Source organism: Linderina pennispora (assembly GCF_002104995.1).
Source record: "Linderina pennispora strain ATCC 12442 chromosome Unknown DL89scaffold_3, whole genome shotgun sequence".
Classification (NCBI taxonomy): Eukaryota; Fungi; Kickxellomycota; class Kickxellomycetes; order Kickxellales; family Kickxellaceae; genus Linderina; species Linderina pennispora.
The window spans coordinates 1,485,303-1,508,224 of NW_024468251.1; the positions used below are offsets into that span (position 1 = coordinate 1,485,303).

Below are 22,922 nucleotides of genomic sequence, written 5' to 3' on the forward strand. Positions count from 1 at the left end.
GAAAAAAAAACCGGAGGAGGGAATAGAAAGCGATGACGAAGGTAGCCCACACGATTTGTCCTCCCACCCTTTCTTTTCTATCTCATTCTGCTGATTCAAATCCAAGCTCATAGTTTTTTTCTTGTACAGCTCCATTTGAAATGTCTCCAAAGGTTATCATTACCGGTGCTTCCGGGACTGCTTGGGCGTGCAGTGGTAGCTGAATTTGAGGGTCGTGGCTTTGACGTCATCGGAACAGCGTTCTCGCGCGCTCGCGGCGAGCTGCGCAAGCTCGATCTCAGCGATACTGCAGCAGTCGCCGCCTTTGTTGGTGCCGAGGAGCCGCAGGCCATCATTCACTGCGCGGCCGAGAAGCGTCCCGATGTAGCCGAGCAGAACAAGGAAGCGACGGAGAGGCTCAACGCTGAAGTGCCCGGCCACCTGGCAGCACTGGCCAAGCAGCATGGAGCGTTCTTTGTATACATCTCCACCGACTACGTATTTGATGGCACTAGCCCACCGTACCAGGTCGACGACAAGCCGAACCCGCTAAACTTTTACGGCCGCACGAAGCTGGCCGGTGAGCGGGCAGTGCAGGAGGCAAATCCACAGGCGGCGATTCTGCGCGTGCCGATCCTATATGGCTCGGCGGAGGACATCAAGGAGAGCGCTGTGAACCTGCTGCTGGGAGCAGTCAAGGATGCGTCAAAGGAGACCAAGATGGACGACTACCAGAAGCGCTTCCCCACGAACACCTTGGATGTTGCTCGGGTGCTGGCCGATATGGCCGAGATCAGTGTTGGTGCTGCAGGCGAGGGCGTAAGTGGAGTCTTCCATTTCTCGGCAAAGGAGGAGATGACAAAGTACGCCATGTGCCAGGTGTTTGCTGAGATCCTGGGCAATGCCAGCATTGACCACCTTGTGCCGGTCCGAGACAAGCCTACTGAGGCCGTGGCATCGCGCCCCGACAACACGCAGCTGTCAACCGAGGCACTGGAGCAGATCGGTATCAGCGTGGCCTGCGTCAACTTCAAGGCTGGTGGAGCAAGTATCTTTCCAAGTAACCTTTATTTCTTTAGAGATACGCTAACACATGGTAGTTCCTCTCATTGTGCTCCCGGCCGCCGAATCCCAGGCTCATGCCCGAGCTCAGATGGGGACCAGCCTTACCCAACTGCTGCGAGTTCTGGAAATTGGCCTTGGCCACAAACAGCGGCACGCCGTCGGCTTCCTTGCCGGCCTCCAGCAGCCGATACGGCGCATGCAGATCGACTGGGCCCTCCAACAGCTACCCACTGCACTGCGTTGGCGTTGCCGCACAGCACAAAGTACTCGTTCAGGTTGTGTTCGCCCCCGCCCCACCCCATTGCAAACCCGCCGTTCTGGATATGTGGCGCCGCCTTGCCTGGGTGGAGCCCGCCCTTGAAAAACGCTCGTGCAATGAACAGCGGCCGCCCGTCGCGCTCGACCCCGCCAGCGATGGCTCGCGGCGGAATTGCGCCGTCTCGTGCTGCTACCCATTCGAATCGGCTGTCCATTTGTGGAATTTGCATAACTAATTAGTAGAAGGCTGCACTGAAGGAAAAATAAAGACGAGAAAAAGGCAGCGTGACCTCGGTGCTTGGCAGAAATGTTGGCCCAAAAACGTGTGACGTCAACCAAGCTACCTGTGACTCGAACCGGCTATTTCTGATAAATGAACCGAGCCAGGCCGCAACCCCGCAGATCAGGTCTCCTGCGCTGGGTTCATCCACTATTCGCTCAGCTGGTAGCTCGCATTGCAAAATATCCGGCATGGGCCTGAGTCACACTCCAACATGCACGACCCCTTGACTGTGCGTGCCGGTGTGAATGTGCAAGTCCGGTTGGGCAGAATGCAGGATTGTGAATGCTAGATGTATATGGAGGAGTTGCGTTCCTGGGAAACCGACTACATAGCGATCAGCCCGCGAGCAGCATACACCGTGCATAGAACCCACCGAGGACCTGCTAGATAAGATAGCAACTGCTAGTACATAAAACGTCCAGCGCTTCTATTTATCCTAAAGCAGACTCTGAATTGCACAACGGATTTTGCGTGGTATCGGCACTTCAATCCCTCTCTGCTGTTGTTGATTTCCCACCCGCCTGCATGACTTTTTCTTTTCCTTTTTTTCGCAACAGATACACGAAATTAATGGCCACTTGGAGGCGTGACTAGCAATTAAGATTTGTCCGCCAGCAAGGTCGACTGCGGCTGGACACGACGCAACAGCAAGAAAAAAAGGGAGCAAGATTCGCATAGCTCTATCATCCATCCTTTCTCCCTTTGCCAGTGCGGATCCTCTTCCTCAACTTTTTCCCTCTTTTGGTTCCACCGGGCCCTCGTTTTTATCCTTCAACTCTAGCACAATACCTCATATAAGTAGCCCTTGCTGTTCTGCCCGTACCATTCTATCAATGACACGAAACGACGACAACGACGACAGACGCTGCTGCGATTCATCCAGCCCACTACTTCCAATGCCTTCCGCAGACCCCGCCGTGCGCGCCTCCGAGTCCTTCAGACAGCTATTATATCGACAACATCAACAAGCCGCTGGAATTCACCAAGCAGGAGCAAGAGTCCCTAAAGTCGTATATCTGGAAGTGTGACCGGCGGCTTCTCCTGTATGTCTGCATCGGATATGCCACGGACTCGCTCAACAAGATGGCTCTGTCGAATGCCAAAATTGCCTGGCCTCACCAAGGCCCTGGACCTGAAGGGCTACGACATCAACATTGCCCTGGCCGTCTACTACCTCGGCAGCTTCCTGTTCCAGCTGCCCTCGAAACCTGGTCCTGAAGAAGGTCCGTCCGACGTACTGGCTCACCTGCATCCATGTTTGTCTGGTCAATTGTCACAGTTAGCACGGCGTTCGCAAAGAACGCCCACGCGCTGGCCGCCTGCCGCTTCTGGTTCGGCGCCGTGCAGTCTGGGTATCTGACTGGGTCTCTTTACTATATCTCGTACTGGTATCCGCGCGAGCAGGTGCGTAAGCGCATGGGGTTCTTTTTTGCTAGCTCCGGCATCGGCGGGATCATTATCGGGCCGCTCTGCTCGGGGCTGACGTCTATCAAATCGGAGTACCTGGCCCCTTGGCAGTGCATCTTTGTCTTCGTTGGTCTGATCAGCGGCGTCTGGAGTCTGCTTGGCCCAGTGTTCCTGCAAGACTACCCGGACAAAGGCCACGTTTATCACCGAGGACGAGCGCGCGGTCATCACACGCATCATGCGGCACCAAAACACGGTTGTCAGCGACCAGCGCATCAGCATCAAGCAGATCGTCATGACGCTGAAGGACTACAAGATCTGGCTCTGGACGCTGATCGACTTTTGTGCCAACGGGGCCACCCAGGTCAACGGCATGTTCGGCCCTACCATTATTGCCAGCCAGGGATACTCATCGCGCGTTGCCCAGGCGCTCTCGGCATTGACCAATTTCATGGCGTTCTCTGGTATGGCCAGTATTGCCTATGTGGCCAAGTTCACAGGCGGGTCTGCCTACGCCATCATGCTGTCTAACTGTATCACCAGTCACTGGTTTCTTCCTGGCTCTGTTCTCGCCCAACGTCGTCGGCCGCATGGTCGCTCTGTTCTTGTTCAGCTTCGCCTCGCCACAGCCCGCGGCACACAGTCCGGCGTGGGAAATGGCCAACCAGCAAGGTAACACCAAGCCGGCTATGGCTGCTGCGTTTACATCGGCTTTCGGTGGACTCGGGCCCCTGGCCACGGCTTTTGTGTACAGAGACCAGGACTCGCCGCAGTATGTGCTCGGACACACAGTATGCCTGTCTATGACGTTCTTGTGCCTGCTGGCTGCAATTGTGCTGAGATTCGCGCTGGACCGTGAGAACAAGCTGCGCGATAAGAAGCCCATGGATATTAGCCGGCTGACTGCTGACGAGATCCAAGACCTGGCCGACCGCCACCCTGACTTTAGATACAAGCTATGAGCGTTTACAGCTGATAAACATACCATATGTTCTCTGTCTATGCACGGTATATAGCTTTGGCTCTCATCATCCCAGTAGCAAGGAAGCGGTGCAACCGATAGAAAAAATTCTAAAAAAAAATACCCCTTTGAACAAGGCATACTGAAATAAAGTTTTCATTGGAAATGCAATAGCAAGCGATGGTTTAGACAGACAGAGCGGTAGGCGAATATTATTGCTGGGCTACCGACCTCAGATGGGCAACGAGCTTTTGGTGCTGCTCGGATTCCACGATCCTCTGCCGCTCTATAGATATATCGTCGGGAATGGCCTTCTTCGTGTATCTGAAGTCGATGGCCCAGCACGTTTGGATCCGCTGGATCGACGGGCACAGTGCCAGCAAGATGACTGCAATCTTGGACCGAGCCAGCAGCACCGCGCTGTCCTCTCTGTCATGGCTGCAGTCCAAAACAGCCAAGGAGTCGGACAGCGGGTAGAAGTCAGAATAGAGCTCGTCAACAAACCCTAAATCTGCATAGACCAGGCTGAGGTGGTCCAAAATGAACTCGCCAAAATAGTCGGAGAAGATGAATCTCGACGAATAAAAGCACTCGTATGCATCTGGTCTGAGTCCACGTTGGACAATGTCGTCCTCAATATCCGGATGGAATGGATCGCCATATTCCATGTATTTTGGATCGCCTTCATGTCTTTGTATCCACAGCGGACGGCATTCAGCAACGCAGGAATCATGGGTCTGGTCAGTGGTGCGCAGCTCGTCGGTGATCTCGACTCCAGTTCTCAGCTGTTGAAGACGCGGTAGCACCTTGATAAGCTGGAGCGTACGCATTAACGTCAGCCTGATAGGCGGTATATCCAACACGGTAACGTTTTGTCCAAACTCGCTGATTGCAAAGCCAGTCAAGTCAAATGGACAGTCGTTCTCCCTGGCCTTAATAACGCGCGCGTTGGCAGCAAACCGCAGCAGAGATCCTGTCAACTGTATGCGCGTCATCTCATCGTCCACTCGATCCCCTTTTCCGCTAACATATTTCAGTGCTGGAAAACGATTGGCGTTGAACACACCACACTCCTGGAGATCGGAAACAGTTCTCGGTAAAAGCGGAATGTCCAGATATTCTAGCGTCGCTTCACTGCCTCTGAACAGGACATCGTTGCTGAACGGGTATCTTATCCTGCTCACTAGTTTTCTGAGAGACGGAAAGTACACACCGGTAGGAGAAGCAAAGGTGGGGTGTGCTTCTCTAAAGGAGCGATATACGGTGTACGACATCTCCAGAGAGTGAACGTGGGTGTAGACAACAGGCTTTCCATCTTCGGAATGAAGAAGCTGCGCAAATACCTCTGGACCCCCGCCTTGGACTGTGAGGCACTCAAGAGTAGAGGCACTGCGCCGGATAAGCTCGATTGTGTGTTGGTCAGCCTCGAGAGCGGTGGTTGATACATAGCGCAGGTCACGGCCATCGGTGGGAAGGGGAACCACAATAACGAACGCCGAGCACGAAAAGTCGACCAGCGTCTTGTGTTTGGTCAGACCAGTAATAAGGCTGTCTATAGCCGGAACTTCAGGGTAGTCGTTGAGTTCATCATACCCGTCAAACTTTACGAGATGATAGCTTTGCACGGAAGGAAACAGTTGGTATATCTCGCTGCAGAACGCCTTGACATGCTCCATCTTCTTAGCCTCGCTAAGATCCACTTCCAGTTGGTCCGAGCAAAAGTAAAAGTCCAGGGAGGTGACTGATGGCATTACCAATTTGCCTAGCAATGAGTTCTTGGCCGCACTGATCGCTGTACCATCCAGGATAGCCTCGACCTTCCAATGCAGCGACACTTTTCTGACGCGATACTGGTTACCAGTGGAAATAGCAGTCGGTAGCCCCCTAGGCAATTTGCGACTGTGGCATTCGGTTGTGTAGCATTGCGAGCAATTCGGGACCTTGCACCACCAGGCCTCGCCATACAACTTTGACAGCGCTGCATCTCTCCAGCTGCGACATAAACTGAGGCCAGGAACCACACGCATATATGGGCCGCAGTCGCAGGCATACTCTGGAGTGAACTCGTGCGGAAAACTTCCAACTGCAAAGTCGAGGATCTGTTCGAGGACAAGTGACGGTAGCGTTTGTGCAGGTGAATACATAGTTACAACAATACGAAAATTGAAGATTTGGAATGGTATAGGTGCAAACCTGGCTTGCAAATAGTGCCAAGCCACAACAGCTCTTTTAGTGGGAAAACACTCGACTGTGTAGCTATGGGTTAGCTAGTGGCTGTCACTTGGAGCATTCTCACTCTGATGAAATCCTACTGCATTGGACTTCATATGATCGAGCCCTCAACCACGTGGACGATACATCCAATCCACTCAATAATAGTGGTAATACTGTTGCGCGCCCGATGCGGCTGTCCCTGACATCGACATGTCAGCCGAATCAGGTGACAGAAATCCAGGCGCCAACGAGAGCCCGCTACAGCCTACGATATGGAGGTAGAGTCTAGCCTCTGATAAGTTGCACAGATGGCAGTATTAAAAGCTCCCTGCGCAACTCGTCTATCCCCTTTTCTCTCTTTTCTTCAGTATTAAATATACATTTAAAACCCCCTACACAGTCGACCGACACAACAATACAACAAAATACCTGGTAAATATTATGCTAGCTGTAACTGCATAGCCTTGCATCCCAAACAATTGCCTATACAAATGCATGGAATGGGGAGTACGTAGAGCCTAGGTATAAATGTGACCAAGCGACACTGTACCAAATAATTTATTCGCCTGTCTCCTTTGCACATAGTGTGCACAATACAACAAATCTACAACTTTCATCAACAAGCATTTTGCTATGCAGCCATCAGCCACTGCCTGTGAAATGGTAAAGTTATATTGATATTGTCAGGAACTACAAGCTGGGAATGAAATGACGCCTCACGTCAAGGTGTCTCACAGATGCACTTGTTTTTTGCAAGTTCATAAAATAAACATAGATAATGGTCAGTATAATAACGAACACCTTGAGGTGGAGAATCAGCTTTAGGAACATGGATGTATGCCAACAGCCCTTATGACTCACGAATCCCCATCTTATAGATATCGCCACAACATTCAGTCCTATATTTTCAACGACATTCATTGCTATGTGGGCAATTATCTGCATATAAAACCATATGTAATGGAATACAACATATGGATAGCGGTAGACGGTATATGCGGCTAGGGGATGTAGTGTAATTAGAAAGGCGTTAGCAGCAATGTTAATTGGGTATATCGTTTGGAGCATTTCCAACTACTTGCACACCGGCTTGGTCTACTTTGTGGTTGTTTGATCATGCTATGCTCAAATAGGGGCGTACCGGAGCCGATTGTGCTTGTGCTAGCAGTGCAGGTGATACATATCAGTGAGATTGTTCAGCAAGTATGACCTATGCCACTTTTGAATAATCTGAGATAAGCTCTAGAAGATAGCGATATAAATGAGAGATACCAAGTGCATTCTTGTTGCACAACGTATATACTTTTATGTCTCTTTTGACAAGTACTCCATATTTCTAATGGCAATACCTAATAGCACCGAGCGCATGTTCTTCGCCAACAGTTATTCAGTCTGGTACTGCAAAAAGTGCGGTGCGCAGTATAGACTCAAGCAAGACTGTCTCGACCACATTGCTCAGTGTAATGCAGGGAAACGATAGACTACCACAGGCTTGCTCCAGCCAATACATATATGTAACCATCATCATGAAGAAGATATGTTAGACGGTAGCATAGCTCGATAGCTATCTCCTACAACCTTGAACCTAATGCATTGAGTGTAATGAGCATAGTGGTTTACAAACAGGTGCAGGTCGCTATGATCAACTATATTTAGAGGCTGCGGAGTCAATGGGATTGGCCAAGGTACCTGTCGCTGTCAATTCTGCAAGTGAGCTGTAGGATAGTCCAAACCACTATGTGCAACTCAACCCAACAGGCTTTTGCTTGTTCGGGAATGGCGCCATGATATCAAATTGTCCAACCAAATTCATGAAGGTGATTCATATCAGAATTGGGCAGTGCGAAGGGACAGTATACTGGCCCGACAGAAAGTTTGGGTGTTAATGGCCAAAGACCTCACCATCAATCGACTCCAGAAAGGTCAACCACCAACTATAGTTAGCAGTATAAGAGATACAAACACAGCATATTTGCTTAGCAAGTCCATTTGTCTTTTCATTTATCATTTTGCCAGCGTGTCAGCTCATTCCATATGACAGAACAACAGAAAGTAGCACTTCTTCCAGTTGATCAAGGGAGGTATTTGTGCTTTGTCTGCACCCATGTATTGAGTGGCACAGCCTCGTATCAAAAGCATATGCAAGGAGCGCACCAAGACGTCAAATTGCTCAATAAAGGGAATATCCCCCTCTAGACAAATTAAAGTGCTTTGTTATGAAGGTCATCGCATCATATATCCAAACCAATCCCACATCCAGCTGATCATAGCGGATGCTATGGCTCGGTTTTAAAAACGACCGCTGCTACTTGTGCTTGAAATCTAAATTATTCCCCTTTCTTTTTCTATCATGGTTCATGTCTGTCATTAAGGGCATTGCCCTTATTTCCAAAAGTATGAATATCTACTATTCTCTACAACCTTTCAAAGAAAAACAGGCATCTTTTCATTTGAGCACTGTTCTCCATGGTTTCCCTATCAAAAGGTGGTTTTGAGCTCCAACTCGATATATGGAGCCCCTGCTGCAATTATTTTATGGTCAATAAACTCGGCTGACTTGTCTTATTCTTACCGCTCTGCTCGCTGAAAAGAATAGCATGTTCACCAATACCCTTGTAGGATGGAAAGGCATCTGACATATCGACTTGCTCATTGGAAAGTCAAGAGTTAAAGGGCTGGGCAAGAATGAGTGTAAGGAAAAGCTAGGTTTTACTTTGTTTTCCGTCGTTGTCCTCCTCATTGATTTTCTTCCAAAGGCACTTTAATTTATGACTAACCTACAGGCGGCGGGGCTACACCCGATCCAAATAGAACCCTATGAATGCTTTGTCTGCTCTGCAAAATTCGACAGTGCGGTTGAGCAGAACCAGCACATATTCGAGCCGCATCCGCATGTTGAAAGGTTAGAAGTAATAGAATTTACGTCGCAAAGCGACAGGCAGGCAGTACTAGATGGGTTCAATCAGTTCTACAGTAGTTGAGTTCATGCGAAGAGCTGCTGTGCATGACAATATCAAATGCCAATAGTTGGATTAAAGCTAGTCACATGTGAATCACCATAATTTACCATTCTTGTGGCATGCCCCTTTTACCTTAAATACAGAATACTTCACATATACCCTAGAGTATATACATTTTTTGCGTTACATATTTTCAAACATGGGAGACGATTCGCCATCCCACCGATCATCAAAGTCTGACCGTCACAGATACCGCGACAGGAGCAGGGACAAATATAAAGATAGGAGCAGTGACCGTCACCGTCACCGAAGAAGCTCGCGGTCTCGCTCACCTTCCTCTAAGCACCACCGCTCCCACCGTGAAAGTAAACACAGAAGCAAGACTCCAAAGGCATCCACCGATCTGAACAAACTGCACGCCAGAATCATGAAAGCCAAGCTTCGTAAATCTGCTGACCTGCCCGAACTCGAACGCCAGCTCGCCGAGGCTCTAGCAGGCGAGACAGAGTCCAGTGCCGGTTGCAGCACAGAAAAGGATAATGTTGTGGTGCTGCCGCGCACAGATAGCAGCGGTCGGCTACTGAATCTAGCTGCTGATACGGGATCGGAGGACTCCATGTCGATCAGGCAGATGGCGCGTGCCGAACGCGAAAACGACGACGACCCTGCGGACAGGTTACTGGCGAAACAAATCGTGGGCGACAGTGGGTTCTCAAACGACCTCGAGTATATGGACGAAAACATTGAAAAATTCACTAAGCAGGCCAAGGGAAAGTCTGCAGAGCAGAAGCGCCAAGCGGCTATCCACGACTACAACCTCATGGAGGCAGCGATCAATGCTTGCGAACTGTGCTTCAAGCAGTCGTCGCAGTCTGATGGCTCGACACTACTGACACCGCCGCAGTTCCCAATAATAGCGCTGGGTACGCGCGTGTACCTGGCGCTGCCAAACCGCGAGCCGATGAATGATGGGCATTGCGTTATTGCGCCGATCGAGCACAGCTCTGGCAGCTCGTTAAAGTTGGACGACGATACGTGGGACGAGATTGGCAATTTTATGAAGTGCCTGATGCGCATGTTCATGGAGAGGCGTATGGGCGTGGTGTTCCTGGAAACTGTCATGTCGACCACTAAGTCAACGCACTGCGTTATCGAGTGCGTGCCAATTCCGTTCAAGCACATGGACGATGTGCATGTTGTATTCCAGCAGGGCATTCTTGGGATCAGCGACGAGTGGAGCCAGCATAGGAAGGTCATCGATACGTCGCTGAAGGCACAGGCCGTGCGACCGGAGAACGACAATGTGACGGATCAGGACCAGAACCACGAAGCAGCCAGGGCTGCAATCAGGAGGGGCGGGTTCCGCAACACGATGACAGCAAAGATGCCGTACTTCCATGTGTGGTTCGACCCGAAAGGTGGGCTGGGCCATGTAATTGAGAGCCCAGAGACATTCCCGCCGTGGTTTGGCCGCGAGGTGGTTGCAGGGATATTGGACCTCCCGCCGAGCGTGTACCGCAAGCCACGTCGGCTCAGAGAATCGCGCGACCAGCGGCTCCAGCGCGCCGACGAGTGGAAGAAGCAGTTTGGGTGGGACAAGTACGACTGGACAAAGATGCTGGAATAGTGTTGAACCGAGTTTATTTAAAATGCAATCTATTTGTCTAATTCCGGTGCTGGTACCGGTACCGACAGATGCTCAGCAATGGCCTTCAGAAGCATCTGGTTGCCGCCAACGGCACTGCGCAGCGCCTGCAGCTCGGCATTGAGTGCGTCCCACTCTGCCCTGGACACAGTTACGGTATCTGAGTCTTCCAGCATCGATCGCCGCTTGCCACCGCGCACCACCTGCTTGCCCTTGACACTTTTGAATCTACGCATCGACGATGTGTCATCTCTATACCTGGCAAACGTGGCTACATTGCCTTGCATGTCTTCTTCGTCGTCTTCGCCAGCCCCATAGATAGTGTCGACCTGTGTGTAGCCATCGGCCCGCTCTTCCGGCAGCTGCGTAGGGGTTGCAGCAAACTCCTGCATCTCAAAGCTGTCTTTACGGGCAAGTTCGGCGATCGGATCGGCGCGTACAGTGTAGTCATCGGCATCCTTTTGCAGGCGATTGGTGCCAGTTGGAACGTTCGTATACCCGCCTGGCCGCTCGACATGGGCAATCGACGTATTATGCGACCCGCCAGAGCCAAATGACGACACGCTCCCGTCACGACGCCCTCTGTGCCGGATCCGCCGAGACCGCCTACTCGCACGTCCCGAGCCTTGGCTGCTGACGTGATCCTCGATCAGTGTGTCACCGATCCGCTGCACACGCACATTGGGCGGCTGCACACGGTACTTGCGCGCAGCCTCCCACACCTGCGTGAAATTACGGCCGACGATGATGGACGGTAGTGCGATTAGCAGGATGCCCGCAATCATCATTGGGAACGATATCAGCTTGCCAACGAACGTTGTCGGCACCATATCGCCAAAGCCTGTGGTAGTCAGTGTTACGATCGAGTAATAGGCTGCGGCTGGAATCGACGAGAACGTGCTATACTCGCCATTCGCAGTCAAGAACGCCTGACGCTCCTCATCCCATGTGCCGCGCTCCGCAAAGTACATCAGCGTCGAGAACAGGGTGACAGTGAGAGCGACAAAGAGCAGGAACGCCAAGAGAGCGTCTGAGCTGCGTTTGACCGCGACAATCATGACCTCAATTGACAGCTGCAGCAGCGACGAGTATTTGAAGGCACTGAACACGCGCAACAGGCGGAAAATTCGGAGGATCGTGAACCGGAATTCGTAGGATGTATCGCGGTGCAGAATCAGCTCGACATAGTACGGGAAAATAGCCAGCGCGTCGATAATAGTGATGGCCGACTTTCCGTAGTTCCACGCCTGTTGCCAGGTATCGGTGTGGCCCAGGAATCGCAGAATAAACTCGAGCGTAAAGACTGCCACGATGCCGGTTTCGAAGCCAAACCACATTTGCGAGTTGCCCTTGCGCAGCGAGGGAATCGTCTCAATCGTCGTCAGCACCGCGCTCAGGATAATCATAAACGTCACAAACACATTGATCACAAATGCCGACGGGCTCGACGACGGATCCTCGAACAAGAGGAACAGCTCGCGCTTCCATGCTGACCGGATCTGCTGCGCTTCCTGGTCGCGCTGCACCTCGACGTTTTCCATTAGCTCCACCTGGTTCCGCACATAGTCAATCTGGTCCCGGTACCACTGCTCGTCGTCCTCCGCTGGCGGGGTCATGGTTTTGACACCAGCCTCAGCAGCTGCCAGAACTGCAGGGTCGCTGCCAGATACCCGCCGAGTGTCGTGCAGACCCACAGATGGGACTACGTCGATCGAGGACTCTGCTGGCAGAGGAAACCGCGGCACATTCAGTGGGCTGTCTGCCGACGGATTGTGCAGATGGGCAGTCCTGGGCGTGAATTTGTTCGCCGACAGCCGGTTGCCCGAGTCCGATATGTCGACATTGATTGTCTCGCTGTCTTTAGAGGTCTGTCGCGTCGGAATTGCTCCTGGACGCCGGGGACTATCAGACATTTATATGGTAATGACAAGAAAGGTGAAGTGAGCAGAGAAGAGAAGGCGGATAGAGTCTGGGGTGCTGTGTCATCGGGTCAGAGAGGCTCGGAAAACAGCGTGAGGTTGCTATTTTTCGCACTCCGAGGCGGTGCTATTTTTTTTTTTTGGCCAAACAAGGCGCTTTCAGTTACCCCAGACGGAGATTGCCACTGACAGCCATGTTTGCGTTTACTGCCAGCGACTCCTTCAGCCTGATACACTCGCTCATCAGCTCAGTCTCCTCTTCGGTACCGCCATAGTACGCGCGCAGCAGCTCTGCGACCTTGAACATATCTCTGGCATCGTCGCCCGAGAAACACATTCTCACTGCCTCCATGTACTGCTCTAGGTCCTTGACCAGTGCCGCGCTGTTCTCAAAGTGTACGCCTGTGACCGGCATTGCCCGCGTCGTATCCCTGAGCCTGGCCGCAAGCTGCATGTACGGCTCCCTCACCTTGTCAATACACCCTTTCATGTCTACCATAAAGGGCTTGTTGTCTTTGAGCCACTTGGCCAGCGCCGTGAGTTCCCGCATCAGCTTGTATCTGCGCTGCTCTTCGAGCAATGCCTGTTTCTCTGCCTCTGCCTCCTCTAGAAGCCGCTGGAGTTCATTATCAGCAAGTTGCTTGGCCTCATCGAACTGTCGCTGCGATCGGGCTTCGAGCAGACACCACTGAATATACTCCGTATAAAGCCCGCTGCTCCCAGGAGCTGCTGATCCAGCGTGGTTGGCTGCAGGCCGAGGTGTAGCTATGGTAGCTGTCCTTGTGGGCCGTCGTGGAGTTTGTGGTCTGCTTGCTATCGGCTCTGCTGCTGCTGCTGCTGCTGCTCGTTTTGTAGCTGTTGATGTCGCTGACTTTCGTGCTGGTGTGGATCTCGCGGTGACTGGTCGGGTTGGCCGTGACGGCCCAGCTCTGGCAGCCCTACTCGGCGCTGCCTGGGGTCTGCTATCTGCTGTTGCTGCAGCTCTAGATTTGGTGCTGTTCATGTACCGCGACGCGATAACTCGTCCTTTGCGCTCGGGCTTGCCAGTCCGACTGTCTTCACCCGCTTTGCTCAGCGCCTCTTTCTCAGCTAATCGCAAGCTCCGGCGTCTCTGTACAGGTGCCATTGGCGAAATGAAAAATTTACAATACTACAAATGGTACAAATGGTACAAAATTCATGACTGTGGAGGAGAACAGGGCGCACAGCAAAACAAAATTGCCCTCCAGCGTTAATTACAGATTGGACCCACAAAACCCAGCCCCACGGACATCCATTAAATTTCTACAGAATACACGCGCGCCGCAGCCACCTGCCACAATACAGATAACTGCACCCTCAACCCTCCTGCTCCATACCCGCCATGTTTGTGCTGACATCAATCCACGACACGTTAAAGATCCTGCCAGCCGAGTTCCGCAAATCGCGCGAAGAAGCTATCAAAGACGAAATCAACCGCAAATACTCGAACCGCGTGCTGCACGACGTCGGCCTCTGCATGCTAGTCCACGACCTAGTAGAGATCGACGAAGGCTACGTCCAGCACTCGGAGGGCTGGATATGGATCAAAGTTCATTTCCGCATGGCTGTGTTCCGGCCCTTCCGCGACGAAATCCTCGTGGGCAAGGTGCGCAGCGCCAGCCCCGCAGGCGTTCAGATCTCGATCGGCTTCTTTGACGATATTTCTGTGCCGGCCGAGATGATGCCGCAGGGCTGCGAGTTTGACGCGACCGAGGGCGTGTGGGTGTGGCGGTATGAGGGCAATGACCTGTTTATGGATCTGGACGAGGACATTAGGTTCAGGGTTCTGCGCGTCGACTTTCTGGATGTCAATCCCCCCCGGGGCGAGAAGGAGGGCGTCAAGCCGCCGTACCAGCTTGTCTGTGGCATTAATGACTCGGGCTTGGGCTTACTATCGTGGTGGGGCGAATAACTGCGATGCTCTCATTTCAGCAAACGAGGGGTTTCTGCTTTTTCTGTAGCGCAATGTGTGCAACGGCTGACGCCACCTTCGTATCCTACTTTTATTCGGTGCATATACACATACACATACTAGTATTCTGTATACTTCATATGCAATGTACGATGGACCGGCTGGCGCTGTCATAAAAGAGCGCTGGGCCGCCCATTGCCTCCAGGAGGCAAGAGGGTTCTGTTTGAGAAAAAAGCGACACCTTCCAGCATATTAAGCTTTTCCGTAATCTCGTGATCTTTGGTCTCGTATTTCCAAACCCTGCGCAATCTGGCCCGCGCCAAATCTCCCAGGATTTTTTTTCGTTGCTTACCCGCATAGCTCGCGCCGAAGCTGCAGCGTACAAAAAAGTCCACCGCACTGCCTCGGTTATCATATCGCGCCTGCCCCGCACCGCCCACTTTCTCTCTCCCCACTGGGTGACTCTTCTCTTTTTCAATTTGCTGATTCTATTCTCCTCGCACTAATTTTCTTGTAAATGGCTATAAAGGCAAAGGGACCACTGGGCCAGCTGGGCGTTCTGGCCCGCACCATCATACAGAAGCCGTCGGAGGTGCGGCCCCTGGGCAAGCTGGCTGTGCATGCCGCCAAGGCTGCGCACCTAATGGAGTCTGCTGCGATTGGGCCGCGAGACCCAGTCCCGGGATCGCAGGCATCGTTGGTGGACGAGCTCAAGCGGCCTTTCAATGCGAGCTCGATCCAGGCACCGGAAAAGATCACGGCGCACGACTGGCACAGCGCCCTCGACAATGCGTCCCAGGTGGTCGGTGATAAGGACAAGAGTCTTGCCGACCCGAAGGATCTGGTGGGTGCCGAGCTCTCATTCATGACTGATAACCTGGCTAGGCTTTTGGAGAGCGGACATCCGATGCTAAACACAGTCTCGCAATATTATTTCTCAGCGTCAGGCAAGCATATCCGGCCGCTTCTGGTGCTGCTGGTGGCCCAGGCGACCAGCATTGCCACAAAGCGCCAGGGCATGTCATCAATGCTGGTTGGCTCGTCTGATGTTGATTATTCGCTGATCGATCGGGCGGTCTCCAAGAATATCCAGAGCGACCTTGAGTCTCATGAGATGAACCAGTTGATTGAGAGCGCGGCGCGTGGGGCCAACGGCGGTGCAACCCGTACACGCCGCAGACACGACAAGGGCTGACAGTTCTCCCGACGCACCGGCGGCTGGCTGAGATCACCGAGATGATCCATACATCATCGCTCCTGCACGACGACGTTATTGATCAGGCAGAGACCCGGCGTGGACTGCCGGCGATTCAGCAGGCGTTTGGCAACAAAATGGCCATTTTCGCCGGCGACTTTTTGCTGGCCAGAGCATCCATGGGGCTGGCGCGACTGCGTGATCCCGAGGTCATTGAGATCATGGCTAGTGTGCTGTCGGACCTCGTTGACGGCGAGTTCAAACAGCTCAAGAACTTGGAGGATGAGGGCGCGCCTATGGCCAAGCCCGATGACCGCGCCTTCGAGTACTACCTGGAGAAGACATATCTGAAGACGGGTAGTTTGATTGCCAAGAGCTGCCGGGCATCAGCCGTGCTGAGCAATGCTACAGACGATGTTGTCGAGGCCGCCTACATCTATGGCCGCAACCTGGGCATTGGTTTCCAGCTGATTGACGACCTGCTTGACTTCACTGTCAGCGCCAAGGAGTTTGGTAAGCCTGTAGGTGCTGATCTGGAGCTTGGTCTGGCGACAGCCCCGGTTCTGTATGCCTGGCAAGAGTACCCAGAGCTGGGCCCCTTGGTGGCCCGGAAGTTCTCTAATGAGGGCGATGTGCCGATGGCGTGGGAGCTGGTGCACAAGAGTCAGGGCCTGGAGCGCACAAAACTACTGGCCCAGATGTACGTTGATCGGGCACGGGAGGCGCTGGAGGTATTCCCGCCATCGCAGGCCAGAGAGGCCCTGGAGCGTGTGACGCAGTCGGTGGTCACCAGGACAAAGTAACAGCACATCTTAGAGACTGCCACAAAGCTTCACTTTTCATATAAATACCCGGATATCTCTTATGCTTCGTTCATTGAAGTCGCATTGTTCTTCCGTTGCTCTGGAGATCAGATCCCTTATCTCCAGGGTGTGCTGCTGACCATAAAACTGCAAGCTATTTTCATGGGTACACTATCGAGATCGGTTTTTTTTGCGCCTCTTTGTAGCTAGCGAGCAGCACTCCCCTGTCCCTTGAAGTTCTACCTCCCTTCTTTTTCCTTTCCACAATATGCTGCGTGTACAGCCGCTAGTCCGGGTCTCGCGCCTGTTTGCTCGATCAGCCACAGCTGGTATGGCCATTCGACCGACTATCTCTCCGATCATGCTCCGGCCAGGAAGTATTTTGAACCATCAGCAGCCCCGCCTACACTCGCTCAACCAGACGCTGTACCGGGCATTTCACAGCACCAGAGCCAGTCTAAATGATTCCTCGAAGCCGCCGGCAACGGCTACTGAGCGGCAGTCGCCAGACCCGAAGAACGAGATCAAGCTGCCCATGTACGACATGCCCATGTTCAAGCAGATCCGGCATCTGCGCATGGTGTTCCTGGTCAACGTGTTTTGCTCGACTGCACTGAGTCTTTGGGTGCGCACCGACGACATTTACACGGTTCTGGCGGCCGGTGCAATCATGGCTGCTGGGTTCATTCCTCTTGCTTTTGTCCAGCTCATGTACTACGACCATGTCAAGAGCATCCGGATCCTAGGCGCTCTGACTCGCAAGCAGCTGAACATGAAAAAGGCGCTGGGCCCGGACAGCCAGATCGAGTTCCCGGTTGTGAGCGAGACTCCGCTGCTTATTACCAGATACAGCCTGTCGGGATCAGACCCCAGCACGCCGGTATATGCGAGAGATCTGGTTCCAGGCACAGAGAGAAAGCGTAGTGTGCAGTGGCTCATTCGTGACACCAACATCGGGTTCCGTGTGTCAAAGAAGGTCATCCAGTACCACCCCGATATGCGTGCACTGGACCAGCTCATCCGGGCGAATGCAAAGAAAGCGGCTGATAGCAAACTGAAGCGGACCTCAAAGAACTAAGCGCAAGATGCCAACCATGCCTAGTAATCGCAAAGGAAAGCTGAAACCAGCATCTTTTAGATAGAATGATTAGTGCATGTATCTGCCGCATATCCAGCAAATTGACAAGCTGTCAATCCTGCTGCACTGGCAAGGAGCAAGACGATGCCCCCTCTTTCCTCCCAGACACTCTGTGTTTTATTTTTCCACCTTCTTATATTAAAGCAGCCTCTGATGGCAAACCACAACAAAGTGCAATGGCCTCCAAAGCGTATAAGCTAAGGGTTGTTAGCTGCGTCTATCAGAATTATTGGGAGGGACAGGTGGTCAATGGCAAGAACAAGGTCGTGCAGGGCTATGTCACCTACATTCGTCTTTGTGGAAACGGCGGCGTATCTGCTATAGTTCCTTGCAAATGGGGACCTGGTGCGGATGAAACCATTGAACTCCACCACCATTTCCGCGAGCTCCTAGGCTACAAACTGGACGATACCATCACCGTAGAGCGTTTTGAACACTCCAAGGAGGCCGAAGTTATTACTCTTGCACCTATTGACAGTACAGCCATCTACCCCCCGAGCAAAGGCAAGGCGGCAGTGTCAGTTTCCCCGTTGGAAGCCAAAGTCCGATACGAGCCTGTTGGAATTCCCACTACTGAGCTTAAGGAGGGGCTGAAGGAATTCTTCCAGACGTACAGAGACACCGTGGTCGTGAAGGGGGACGTGCTGTCGTGTGCCATCAATGAAAAGTACGTTGACTTTATAGTCATGTACACTTCTGAGGACGGGCCGTGTCGCATCAAGGACCCGGATTGCATTCATGTATCTTCGCCATTGATGCGTCGAGAGCTGCTGCCTAGATTCGCGCTAATTGGAGGCTACAAGGAAAAAGTTGCTGGAGCTGAAGGACCTGGTCTGCGCGTCACGAGATTTCAGCGAGCTGTCCTGTCAGCTCGGCATACAGCAGGCACGCGGCATCATCCTACATGGCCCTGCAGGGCACCGGAAAGTCACTGATTGCCAAGTCTTTAGGCTAGTGAGGTCGGGATGAGGTTTCTCTGCATCAGTGGACCTGAGGTTATTGAAGGATAACCATGGAATGTCTGAGATGAACCTGCGTAAAAAGTTTGACGAAGCAGCCAGCCAAACTCCTGCACTCCTCTTCATCGACCAGCTAGACGCCATTGCAGCCAAGCGAGACCCCAACAACAGAGAGGCCTCCAAATACACTCTCGTGTCGCAGCTATTGGTACTGATGGACCAGCTCTTACCGGACGTCACGGTCGTTGCTGCAACTAACTACATACACGAAATCGACCATTCCCTTCGTAGTTCTGGCCGCTTCTCCCATGAGATTGAGATAGGTATCCCAACTGAAGAGGAGCGGAAGGACATTCTGACAAAGATTTTGGATGGCATGTCGCTGGACCCTGGCACTAGACCTACTATAATCGACGAGGTGGCTAAGAAGACGCATGGATATGTTGGTGCCGATCTCCAACTGCTGTGCACAGAGGCAGGGCGCCATCGACTACACACAGAGCGAGAGCACAGCGCGAATCAGACAGCAAGCGTATCATCGCCTAGGCTATATATTGCCTATGAAGATTTCGAGCATGCGCGCAAGGTTGTCAAACCGTCTCTATTGCGGGAAATGGCCTTTACCATCCCAGCCGAGTGCTTCGACGACATTGGTGGAATGGACAGCACCATTACTGAGCTTAAGAGCATCATCGAGGACCTAGTTGATCACAAGCCCACCTTTGATACATACCGTATGCCGCTGCCACGTGGAATGCTTCTTTATGGCCCGCCAGGCTGTGGAAAGACCATTCTAGCGAAGGCAACCGCAAACGCGGGACGGACGCATTTCCTGCAGATACGTGGGCCAGAGCTAATCGACAAATACGTAGGCGAGTCTGAGGCCCGAGTGCGCCGGATCTTTGCCAGAGCGCGGTCGGTGGCCCCATGTATCATCTTCTTTGACGAGATCGACGCACTCACAAAGAAACGCACAGGTGTAAACGAAGGCTGCGCCACGCTGGATGGAGTACTGACCCAGCTCCTGACGGAGCTTGACGGCATGATCGACTGCAAGGGTGTTTTTGTCATTGGCGCAACAAATCGACCGTGCCGATGTTGACAAGGCATTGCTTCGTCCTGGCCGCCTGGAGAAGCTGGTCCACATAAAGATGCCCAGAGAAGATTCCAGGGCAGCGATTCTGAGACGGCTTTTGTGCAAGTTTGATCCGCACCAGCTAAAGGTGGATATCGAAAAGATAGCCAAGCACTCCTCTGGATACTCGGGCGCCGACTTGAGGGAGCTCTGCAGAAACGCCTTCAGGCATGCAATACGTGCTGTCAATCCAGGTCGTGATGGGACTATGGCGGATGTCACGCTGTCTCCAGAGGACTTTATAAGAGCCTTTGGCGAGAGTGGGCCGTCGGTGAGCAAACAAACAATTCAAGAATATGAAACATTCGAGATAAGAAATGGAAGACGCCAGCGCATCCCATCTATTTATGAAATCTCATCATCGCCATCAATACTGCCTGACGCCGATAGCAGCCAGATACAGGCTAAGGAGCAGGAGCAGCTGTAGTTTAGCCTCATTTGAATATGGAATACCAAGCACCAAACCATCTTGTCTTTGTTGAAAGTTGAGAACGTACCCGTTTTTAGCAAACAGCAACTAGCTGTACGTGGATGCAAACAGCTGTCCTGTGTATCAAAAGATACTGCACAAACACCCCCACATATACCAAAACACGTAGTCATATGCATATGGCAAAAGCGAATATATTAATCTACAATGCCTCATCTAGTCGCTCGCAGATGCCTTTGAATATCTTACTCAGCTCGCATCTTTCATATGTCTCGACAATCGACAGGAGTCGTTTGCTTGGGCGCCTCAGGGTCATTGACATTGGGCACTACTGTCTTGTCGTCTTGCTCCAGCAGCATTACCAGGTTCGGATCAATTGGAGCCCTTCCAAGGAACGGGATCTCCATATGGCCTGCCAAACCTTCGCCACCCCCAGTTGAAAACACATTCGTGCACTCGCTGCAGTGCGGGCACACGAACCCGCTCATGTTCTCGATCAGACCAAGCACAGGCAAGCCGACCTTGTGGCAAAAGTTGATCTCCTTCTTGACATCTGTCAGGGCCACCGCCTGCGGTGTGGTGATTATCACGGCTCCGTCGGGGCTCCACTCTTGCAGATACTCCACTACAGCCAGGTGCTCGTCCGAGGTACCAGGTGGCGTGTCAATGAGCAAGTAGTCAAGGTCGCCCCAGTACACGTCGGTAAGGAACTGCTTGATCATGGCATTCTTCTTTGGCCCGCGCCAGACCACCGACGCATTCTTGTCAGGCAACAGGAATCCAATCGACATGCATGCGAGCCGCTTCTGTGAGTCAGCGAACACCGGGCACCCAGCCCGCAGTAGCCTGGTGGATCTGCTGGCCGTCGAGACCGAGCATGCGCGGGATGCTGGGCCCGCAGAGATCAATGTCAAGAACGCCGACCTTGCGTCCCTGGCTAGCAAGAGACAGCGCAAGCTGGACTGTGCACGAGGATTTGCCAACACCGCCCTTTCCTGAGAGAACCAGAACAACGTGCTTTATCGACGCCAGTCGCTCTCCAACCTCTGGGTGACTCATGATAAAGAAAGTGTGAAAAAAAAGGGCTGAATTGAGTTGGAAAATTAGCGGCAGCAGAGGAGAAATGCAGAGTTACACGCTGCTGACAAATTACGCGCCATTTAAAAAGGCCTCCATCAGGTCCAGCTCACAGCGCATCCTACAGGCGAGCTGCCCGCCCGAGCACTCGCCGTCAGAGTCCGATTCAGCCATCGACTCAGTGTCGTCGGGCGGGAACTTGCTCCCAACCACTTGCCGCAGCTCCTTCAGTGCTTTAGCCAGCACACCAGCAGCCTGCTTGTTGACAACCAGCATCGACGGCGGCTGATCAATCGCCAACGTGCTGGCATTTGGCGCCGCGGCGTTAGGTTGGCACACACGGCTGGCGAATGCCCTGCATCGACCGCTGCACCAGCTTGCTCAGCCCGCACACGAGATCGTACCATTTGGCAACGCCTGTCCGGCTTCCCTTCGGCCTTGCATACTGCAGCCAGAACGCAGTCTTTTCGATGCCCAGTGGCATGCTGCTAGCCCTCTTTGCGCTCATGTCTGCTTTTTTGTCGACCCGGAACCACGACTGTCATCAGATGGTCCATGATCTCAACAGCCAGCAGGTCGGATTTGATGAGATCGATGAGCAGCTGACTGCTGGTCGGTATCCTTCTCGGCGAGAAGCTTTGCAATCCGCTGCACGCACTCGAACCGGGAGATAGTGCCGCAGGAGGTGGCTATGGCTACAAGGTCGAGTAGTAGCGAGGCGATCTTTTGCTCGAGAGGGTTGTGCCGGTTGTCTAGCACAGCGTTGAACCGGGTACTGATCGCCTCTAACAGGCGTGCTGGGTAGGACACGCGGTCCAGGAGACATAGGAGCCTTCGGAGGCAATCTGCATGAATACGGAGCCCCAGGCCGAGCCGATATTTCGGGCCAGGTCCATCGAGACCTGCTCCAGCAAGATACATGCCATCTCCAAGCGACTCTGGAACATTGTCAACTCCAGCTCACTGGTAGTAGAGTCAGGACCGCTGTCGCCTATCGCTGTCACCATCATTGCCGCTACTGTGTTCACCGGTGTCCCATCTGCTGGCATCGTGGTGAGTTCATCCAGGAGATCCAAAAATTCCTCTGGGCACTTGGAAAATCCTCTGGTTGAACCACTTGCCAATAAATACCTGCTTAACAGGCACCAGGTATGTCAGAATCAAATGCTGCGCCTGAACTATCGATTTGCGGCGCTCGTCGTCGACCTTCCACACCTTGCTCGTGTCAGTCGAGCTCTTTTCCAGAGCCTGGAGTAAGAAGCTGCCGCGCTGCTTCAAATCTTCCTCAAGCACATCCGTGGGTTTGAACATTGCCAGCAGGTTGCTTACGAGCTTTTTGTTGTTGAGGACAGCCATGGGGCTGACAGAGTTCAGGAACCGCACGCCCTCGTCGACCCGGTTCTCCTCCAGAAGCGAGTTGATGATCTCTTGCAATGATACTGTCGGTAGCGAGCTCTTTCGTTTGCTGGATGTCTGGTCCATCAGCTGGCTGTGGGGCAAAGCGAATTACAAACTCAGCGGGCCTCGAGCAGGGCTGGACTCGTTTGGTATATCTGGGTGC

At 52.7% G+C, this 22,922-nt stretch overlaps 13 protein-coding genes across 13 annotated transcripts; 7 read left to right on the top strand and 6 right to left on the bottom strand.

Annotated features, from left to right (window-relative positions):
- Positions 1–140: 140 nt before the first annotated feature.
- On the top strand, positions 141–1,043 carry DL89DRAFT_291590 (NAD(P)-binding protein; the record flags this gene model as incomplete). Its single annotated transcript, XM_040890215.1, has 4 exons — positions 141–165; positions 200–798; positions 829–993; positions 1,029–1,043. 4 exons carry the CDS (start codon positions 141–143, stop codon positions 1,041–1,043), a joined length of 804 nt encoding a protein of 267 aa, XP_040745849.1.
- A 22-nt stretch (positions 1,044–1,065) lies between these two features.
- Positions 1,066–1,517, bottom strand: DL89DRAFT_291591 (uncharacterized protein; the record flags this gene model as incomplete). The annotated part of the gene is made up of 3 exons (XM_040890216.1): positions 1,066–1,115; positions 1,150–1,219; positions 1,266–1,517. The coding sequence occupies 3 exons, from the start codon at positions 1,515–1,517 to the stop codon at positions 1,066–1,068; spliced, it is 372 nt and encodes a 123-aa protein (XP_040745850.1).
- Positions 1,518–2,063: 546 nt separating this feature from the next.
- On the top strand, positions 2,064–4,120 carry DL89DRAFT_265979 (MFS general substrate transporter). The gene is given in 6 exon segments (XM_040886923.1): positions 2,064–2,502; positions 2,555–2,676; positions 2,781–2,845; positions 2,865–3,157; positions 3,186–3,541; positions 3,606–4,120. The coding sequence occupies 6 exon segments, from the start codon at positions 2,419–2,421 to the stop codon at positions 3,952–3,954; spliced, it is 1,269 nt and encodes a 422-aa protein (XP_040745851.1). The 5' UTR covers positions 2,064–2,418; the 3' UTR covers positions 3,955–4,120.
- On the bottom strand, positions 4,114–6,134 carry DL89DRAFT_265980 (uncharacterized protein). The gene has a single exon (XM_040886924.1). It carries the CDS (start codon positions 6,095–6,097, stop codon positions 4,166–4,168), a length of 1,932 nt encoding a protein of 643 aa, XP_040745852.1. The 5' UTR covers positions 6,098–6,134; the 3' UTR covers positions 4,114–4,165.
- A 965-nt stretch (positions 6,135–7,099) lies between these two features.
- DL89DRAFT_265981 (uncharacterized protein) lies at positions 7,100–7,743 on the top strand. The gene has a single exon (XM_040886925.1). The coding sequence runs from the start codon at positions 7,429–7,431 to the stop codon at positions 7,645–7,647; it is 219 nt and encodes a 72-aa protein (XP_040745853.1). The 5' UTR covers positions 7,100–7,428; the 3' UTR covers positions 7,648–7,743.
- Positions 7,744–9,300: 1,557 nt separating this feature from the next.
- On the top strand, positions 9,301–10,793 carry DL89DRAFT_265982 (uncharacterized protein). Its single transcript, XM_040886926.1, has one exon. The coding sequence runs from the start codon at positions 9,327–9,329 to the stop codon at positions 10,752–10,754; it is 1,428 nt and encodes a 475-aa protein (XP_040745854.1). The 5' UTR covers positions 9,301–9,326; the 3' UTR covers positions 10,755–10,793.
- A 692-nt stretch (positions 10,794–11,485) lies between these two features.
- On the bottom strand, positions 11,486–12,313 carry DL89DRAFT_221229 (voltage-gated potassium channel; the record flags this gene model as incomplete). Its single annotated transcript, XM_040884503.1, has 1 exon — positions 11,486–12,313. A coding segment is annotated over one exon (828 nt), but the record flags the coding sequence as incomplete, so codon positions are not given.
- Positions 12,314–12,769: 456 nt separating this feature from the next.
- DL89DRAFT_113155 (uncharacterized protein) lies at positions 12,770–13,882 on the bottom strand. The gene has a single exon (XM_040883131.1). It carries the CDS (start codon positions 13,815–13,817, stop codon positions 12,855–12,857), a length of 963 nt encoding a protein of 320 aa, XP_040745856.1. The 5' UTR covers positions 13,818–13,882; the 3' UTR covers positions 12,770–12,854.
- A 134-nt stretch (positions 13,883–14,016) lies between these two features.
- On the top strand, positions 14,017–14,746 carry DL89DRAFT_265984 (uncharacterized protein). Its single transcript, XM_040886927.1, has one exon. The coding sequence runs from the start codon at positions 14,055–14,057 to the stop codon at positions 14,622–14,624; it is 570 nt and encodes a 189-aa protein (XP_040745857.1). The 5' UTR covers positions 14,017–14,054; the 3' UTR covers positions 14,625–14,746.
- Positions 14,747–14,865: 119 nt separating this feature from the next.
- On the top strand, positions 14,866–16,675 carry DL89DRAFT_265985 (terpenoid synthase). The gene is made up of 2 exons (XM_040886928.1): positions 14,866–15,781; positions 15,814–16,675. The coding sequence occupies exons 1-2, from the start codon at positions 15,142–15,144 to the stop codon at positions 16,620–16,622; spliced, it is 1,449 nt and encodes a 482-aa protein (XP_040745858.1). The 5' UTR covers positions 14,866–15,141; the 3' UTR covers positions 16,623–16,675.
- Positions 16,676–16,728: 53 nt separating this feature from the next.
- On the top strand, positions 16,729–20,328 carry DL89DRAFT_265986 (AAA-domain-containing protein). The gene is made up of 6 exons (XM_040886929.1): positions 16,729–17,584; positions 17,842–18,569; positions 18,631–18,687; positions 18,711–18,755; positions 18,787–19,785; positions 19,826–20,328. The coding sequence occupies exons 1-6, from the start codon at positions 16,891–16,893 to the stop codon at positions 20,279–20,281; spliced, it is 2,979 nt and encodes a 992-aa protein (XP_040745859.1). The 5' UTR covers positions 16,729–16,890; the 3' UTR covers positions 20,282–20,328.
- Positions 20,329–20,434: 106 nt separating this feature from the next.
- On the bottom strand, positions 20,435–21,343 carry DL89DRAFT_277751 (P-loop containing nucleoside triphosphate hydrolase protein; the record flags this gene model as incomplete). Its single annotated transcript, XM_040889463.1, has 3 exons — positions 20,435–20,589; positions 20,633–21,090; positions 21,116–21,343. The coding sequence occupies 3 exons, from the start codon at positions 21,341–21,343 to the stop codon at positions 20,487–20,489; spliced, it is 789 nt and encodes a 262-aa protein (XP_040745860.1). The 3' UTR covers positions 20,435–20,486.
- A 579-nt stretch (positions 21,344–21,922) lies between these two features.
- DL89DRAFT_256064 (uncharacterized protein) lies at positions 21,923–22,843 on the bottom strand (the record flags this gene model as incomplete). The annotated part of the gene is made up of 3 exons (XM_040885407.1): positions 21,923–22,299; positions 22,326–22,452; positions 22,493–22,843. The coding sequence occupies 3 exons, from the start codon at positions 22,841–22,843 to the stop codon at positions 21,923–21,925; spliced, it is 855 nt and encodes a 284-aa protein (XP_040745861.1).
- Positions 22,844–22,922: the final 79 nt, after the last annotated feature.

Bases quoted from the DNA above. Each gene is read 5' to 3' on its own strand.
- DL89DRAFT_265979 (XM_040886923.1), top strand. From the start codon at position 2,419: ATGACACGAAACGACGACAACGACGACAGACGCTGCTGCGATTCATCC. The intron at 2,503-2,554 runs GTGCGCGCCTCC...AACATCAACAAG, and splicing joins TGCCTTCCGCAGACCCCGCC to CCGCTGGAATTCACCAAGCA. The intron at 3,158-3,185 runs GTGTTCCTGCAA...ACCCGGACAAAG, and splicing joins TCTGGAGTCTGCTTGGCCCA to GCCACGTTTATCACCGAGGA.
- DL89DRAFT_265980 (XM_040886924.1), bottom strand. From the start codon at position 6,097: ATGTATTCACCTGCACAAACGCTACCGTCACTTGTCCTCGAACAGATC.
- DL89DRAFT_265981 (XM_040886925.1), top strand. From the start codon at position 7,429: ATGAGAGATACCAAGTGCATTCTTGTTGCACAACGTATATACTTTTAT.
- DL89DRAFT_265982 (XM_040886926.1), top strand. From the start codon at position 9,327: ATGGGAGACGATTCGCCATCCCACCGATCATCAAAGTCTGACCGTCAC.
- DL89DRAFT_113155 (XM_040883131.1), bottom strand. From the start codon at position 13,817: ATGGCACCTGTACAGAGACGCCGGAGCTTGCGATTAGCTGAGAAAGAG.
- DL89DRAFT_265984 (XM_040886927.1), top strand. From the start codon at position 14,055: ATGTTTGTGCTGACATCAATCCACGACACGTTAAAGATCCTGCCAGCC.
- DL89DRAFT_265985 (XM_040886928.1), top strand. From the start codon at position 15,142: ATGGCTATAAAGGCAAAGGGACCACTGGGCCAGCTGGGCGTTCTGGCC. The intron at 15,782-15,813 runs GTGCAACCCGTA...AGACACGACAAG, and splicing joins GGCGCGTGGGGCCAACGGCG to GGCTGACAGTTCTCCCGACG.
- DL89DRAFT_265986 (XM_040886929.1), top strand. From the start codon at position 16,891: ATGCTGCGTGTACAGCCGCTAGTCCGGGTCTCGCGCCTGTTTGCTCGA. The intron at 17,585-17,841 runs GTGTGTCAAAGA...GCAAGGAGCAAG, and splicing joins TGACACCAACATCGGGTTCC to ACGATGCCCCCTCTTTCCTC. The intron at 19,786-19,825 runs GTCATTGGCGCA...GATGTTGACAAG, and splicing joins TCGACTGCAAGGGTGTTTTT to GCATTGCTTCGTCCTGGCCG.